This window comes from Petaurus breviceps, unplaced genomic scaffold (genome assembly GCF_028583685.1).
Source record: "Petaurus breviceps papuanus isolate PSGF00001 unplaced genomic scaffold, PetGlider_PUasm1.0 90808, whole genome shotgun sequence".
NCBI classification, from domain to species: domain Eukaryota; kingdom Metazoa; phylum Chordata; class Mammalia; order Diprotodontia; family Petauridae; genus Petaurus; species Petaurus breviceps.
In genome coordinates this window covers 16802995-16808099 of record NW_027187349.1, presented here as the reverse complement: position 1 = coordinate 16808099, position 5105 = coordinate 16802995, and the positions used below count along the sequence as shown (strand labels likewise).

Below are 5105 nucleotides of genomic sequence, written 5' to 3'. Positions count from 1 at the left end.
GGGAGAGGGAGGGAATAAGAGGGAGAAGGGATGGGGGGGGGGGGGGGCGGTGTTACCATCTCCCGAGAGCAGAAGGGGGATTCTTGCGGTGAAAATTTTGCAGGAATGTAAATGAGTGCGTTTTGTGTTATGTGAGGAAGAAGGAGGGGTGGAGGTAGGGAGAAGTGGAGGATCGGAGGGGGTGAGGGGTGGGGGAAGTAGGGGAGGAGGAGGATTGCACATTTTACAGCTCACTGACCATTTGGCGATCCATTGAGAGGAGGGTTTGGAAAAGTGGCTCCTTTGTGACAGCTCTCGCCAGATTGGGGGGCTGCTCATTTGCATCTCATTAACCATGCAGGCGGCCGGCGGGATATAAGGGCGGCAGGCGCCGGGCGAGAGTCAGATCCTCAGCGCTTCACACTCGGTGAGAGACCCAGGCAGGCAGAGAGCAAAGATCACATACAAGAAGAGACCCGGGGCCAACAAGCAGGCGCATACATTTCGCTATTTAAGACACCGAAACACTCTCTGATTTTGTGTGTGGTTCTTTTTTTTTTTCTTTTGTTATTGCTTGGATTCATAAAACAAAACAAAACAAAACAAAAAACCCCGAACAGCCCGAATCTTTGCTGTGGCTAAGGAGATAAGAGTCGAGTGATCTCTGACAAATCGCTGCTGCTGCTGCCGCTGCCGCCGCTGCTGCTGCTTGACATCTACCGGCCACAATCCACAGAGGCCAGAGAACTGCGCGCACACACACCCGCACACAAAACAACAACCAGCCACCCCTCTCCCTTCTTCCGAAGCCACCGGGGATTATCACCTCGCCTATAGGGATTTCCAGATCGGCGTTTTTTAATCTTCCTTGTGAAGAAGCCTCTTTGCTGTTCTCTTGGGAATTAAGCTAAACATTTGGCGTCTTGCTCTCTCTCTCTCTCTTTTGGAGAAGAAGCGCAAGGCGAAGACAGAAGGAAAAAGAGCCCTATCTCCTCGTGGATTGAAAGAGACAGAGGAAAGCCAAAAGCTGACATTCAGAATATCATATATATATATATTATATGTGCATATAATATATATACACATATTTTCAAAACAATCTCTCTCCCTCTTTTTTTTTTTTTTTTGCCATCCACTACAGCTGTCAGTCACCGAAAGGGCGTGTATCTAAAGCAACCACAACACTCACAGAAAAGAAAGAGAGGAGAGATTCTTGCAAAAGGAAAACCCTAACTCCACCAGCCTGGGACAAGAGATTTCTTCTGTTCAGGCTTTTGAAATAATTTTTTTCCCCCTTTAATCCTCTATAATCTTAAGAAAAAAGGGGGTGGGGCGGAGAAGGAAGACCAGACGAGATAAAATCAAGTCAGCCCACCATGGGACGTCGGTCCATGCTGACCTTTGCAGTTTTCTCCGCGCTCCTTTGCCAGGTAAGTGTCTTGGTTCAACTTCTTTGGGGAAAACTCGGAAAAGAAAGGGAACTTGATGTTGCTAGGGTTGGCCTGAGATTCTACAGTATTGATTCGGGATGAGGGAAGGATAGAAGAGGAACACAGGTAACGTGAACTGTTGCTGTTACGAACAACTGAAAATCTAGGGGGAATGATTGTTGCCAACATCTAGGGGTCAAAAAACATCAGGATTGGCAGCAACACACGCACATTCCCTGGGCTTCGAGGTTTGGAAACGGACGGATGGGTTAGTCTAATCTCAAAGCTCAATTCGTCTCCACTTGGTTGCTTTTGGGAGTGGAGGGTTGTGTGTGAGGTGGGGGGAGGCGCGATGGTCTCCTAGGAGTCGTTGCCCCCTGTCTCTGTACCGAACTGACAGACTCCCTTGATCCCTGGAAGCTCCTGCCTTTCTGACTCATTTTTTTCTCTATTTCCCCCTGCAGGTTTGGAGTTCCGGGGTGTTTGAACTGAAGCTTCAAGAGTTCGTCAATAAGAAGGGGCTTCTCGGGAACCGCAACTGCTGCCGCGGAGGCAGCGCGGGAGGAAGCGCGAGCGCCGCTTCTGGGTCGGGGCTGCTGCAGTGCGATTGCAAGACTTTCTTCCGTGTGTGTCTAAAACACTACCAGGCCAGTGTGTCCCCGGAGCCTCCCTGCACTTACGGCAGCGCGGTCACCCCGGTGCTAGGGGCCAACTCCTTTAGTGTCCCTGACAGCGCCAGCAACGCAGACCCAGCCTTCAGCAACCCAATCCGCTTCCCCTTCGGCTTCACCTGGCCAGTAAGTTTTATTTTTTATTTTTTACTCTCCATTTAAAACCATCAAGGCCATGATGGATGAAGCCTAAAATAAAAAGGGAAGGGTACACTGCCTAAGGTAATAGGACAAGGACGGGCAAGGACAAGACTGTACTAGTTCTCATTCAGCGAGGTGAGGGTTAGGGGGAGGGTGGGGATCAAGGGCTGAGTGCATTGGAAAACTGAATGATGGGCGGGTGGGATCAGAATGAAGGGGGCTCACTTATTAAGGGTGAGAAGGGGGTTCTTGCCTCAGAGGATTTATAAGAATTTACTAAGCTGCCCGAGAACGAAATCTCTTGAAGAAAGAGTAGATGAGGTGTAGGTTTTAAACACTTGGGGGAAAACAAAAACCAAACCAAACCCAGAATCCTCTAGATTTCCACATTATCTTGTCTCTTCTAAAAATGAAATGGAATCTTCCAAATGGGAAAGTTTTAATTTCACCTCCTTCTTAGAAGTTGGTTGCATAATTGTCTACACAGTGTGAAATTCCCAAAAGTTTCATTTTTCCAGCCCCCATCCCCTTCCTCCCACCTTCTACTCCCCACCCCCTCCGTTTTAGTGTGTGATCCTGGGTAAACTAAGCATAAAGATTAATGACAACTGCCCTCAAGTCTCATCCACCCCGCCCCCCCCTCCAACTCTCTCTCCCCACTCTCTTAAAAAAAAATATCCTGTACTAACAGGCTGAAAAAACATGCCAGGAAACTACTCTTCAAAAAGTTCTTCCATTTCCTTGAGAAAAGTGAAAACAGGCAAAAGACATCATATAGAGAGGCCACTCAACATATGAATGTGTTGATACCTATCTTCCTCTTGTTGACTTAGTTTTGCATCTCTGATGGTTTTTCCCTAATATTTTCGTGCAGTTATTTAATTTTGTCTTCCTTTTCTTCAAGGGCACTTTCTCACTTATCATTGAAGCTCTGCACACAGATTCACCAGATGATCTCACTACAGGTAAATATTTATGCCTGCAGGTTTCTGGATTAATGCAGATTTGACCTCATTCTACTTTGCCTCTGAAACAAACACTTCTCTCCTATTTTTACCTGTTCTCTTCCATTCCCAATCTCATTCACCTTGAAACTTTAGGGGAAAAAATTTTGGACTTATGTCTCTTTTTTTGTGAAGCAGAACTAACCTATAGCATTTTCTTTTGGTAGAAAACCCTGATCGCCTGATTAGCCGCCTGGCCACACAAAGGCACCTGACAGTGGGGGAAGAATGGTCTCAGGACCTGCACAGTAGCAGTAGAACTGATCTCAAGTACTCCTACCGATTTGTCTGTGATGAGCATTACTATGGTGAGGGCTGCTCAGTCTTCTGCAGACCCAGAGATGATGCCTTTGGCCACTTCACCTGTGGGGAACGAGGAGAGAAGGTCTGCAATCCTGGTTGGAAAGGCCAGTACTGCACTGAACGTGAGTGTCTTTTCCCTAAGAGGAAAGCAAACCTCATAGCCCTTTTGGATCAGCATACACAGGGACTGTTCACAAAGTTCTGGGGGAATAATCCAGAATCATAGAATCAAGGAATGTTAGAACTGGAAAGGCCTTTGGGGATCAATCTAGTTCAATCTCTACTTTTGAGAATTTAGCGAACAGCTAGAAAGGAAGATTTTAGGAATGGGTGCCCGAAGCTAGGAATTAAGCCTATCCAACCCCTCTGCGTGCATTTTTGTAAATGTTTTTAAAGCTCTTATAGAAAACATAGGTCATCATTTTCTCCTGTGTAGATCCTGTCAGAGCACCTTACATATCAGGATCTCTATGCAGTTTGATATGTATACACACCAAGTAGTTGTATATGTTTATACTTCTATCTCTGTACATACACATAAATGAAAACAGAGACAGGGTCACTCATCCAAAGAGGGCATTCTTGTGTGTGTGTGTGTGTGTGTGTGTGTGTGTGTGTGTGTGTGTATATACTCTACACACATATTATTTCCAGTGTTTTAAGGTGTGGGTAAACTCTCCCCTGACTGCTGGCAGTATCCATGAGTTTTTGTGGTTGAAAATATGTTACCTGGTAGACTCTCCAAATTTAGTGGGGCTAGTCTACCCACAACAGGCTGGCCCTTGCTCAAAGCCTTTGAAGCTTGGTAGGCGCTATCAGGGCAGTCTTTTGAATCCAGGATTACCTCCCCTCCAAGAGGAGGCATCAGAGGAGGATCTACTTATCTCCATGTACAAACCTTATTTGTGTGGTTTTCTTTAGATGGGCCAGTCAGTGCAAACAACTTTATGGGACTAGTGTGTACACATGCACAATGTAATGTTATAGAACCTGCCTGTCCTTTAGCGGGTTTAGATGCGTACATGAGGAAAAGGACTATCCTGGCACAGTCATAGTGAAACTACTCTCTACCTGCCAGATTACTTGCTATTTAAATGTCACGTGGTTAGCTCCTACCTCCTTAGGGGATGGCATGACAGCTCAAGAGTGAAGCAATAGGAGGGAGCATAGGGACTGGACAACGAGGAAAACTGGTTTCTGAGGTTAGCTCCTCTGGACTTCTACCAGTAAACCCCATTGCGCACTTGGCCTTTGAGACCCCAGTGGTGCCTGCAGCTTGCAAAGCAACCCAGTTCTTCCCGGATCTGCACGGCCTCTCCGCCCTCCCCGCCCTCCCAACCTCCTAGAAGGGATCAAGTTACCCTTGCACAGTCAGGAGCCAGGTCCTAGCGCCACTATCCAGAGTCACTCTGACAGTCCCTCCACCCTCCTCCCCTTGCTTTTAGGAGGACCTTTAATCAGCTATTCTAAGGCCACAGACCCTGCCTGTCCTCCTGTGGCCAAAGGAGCTCCTCTGCATTTGGAGTGGTGTGTGTGTGTGTGTGTGTGTGTGTGTGTGTGTGTGTGTGTGTGTGTGT

At 47.1% G+C, this 5105-nt stretch overlaps 1 protein-coding gene across 1 annotated transcript in view; it reads left to right on the top strand.

Moving 5' to 3' along the window:
- The first annotated feature begins 204 nt into the window (after nt 1-204).
- DLL1 (delta like canonical Notch ligand 1) overlaps nt 205-5105 on the top strand; it is a 10037-nt gene continuing 5136 nt past the window's right edge. The window contains exons 1-4 of the mRNA XM_069070477.1: nt 205-1409; nt 1874-2206; nt 3126-3186; nt 3393-3650. Of these exons, the coding sequence (XP_068926578.1) occupies nt 1356-1409; nt 1874-2206; nt 3126-3186; nt 3393-3650 (706 nt within the window). The 5' untranslated portion in view covers nt 205-1355. The remainder of the gene's footprint in view (nt 1410-1873; nt 2207-3125; nt 3187-3392; nt 3651-5105) is intronic.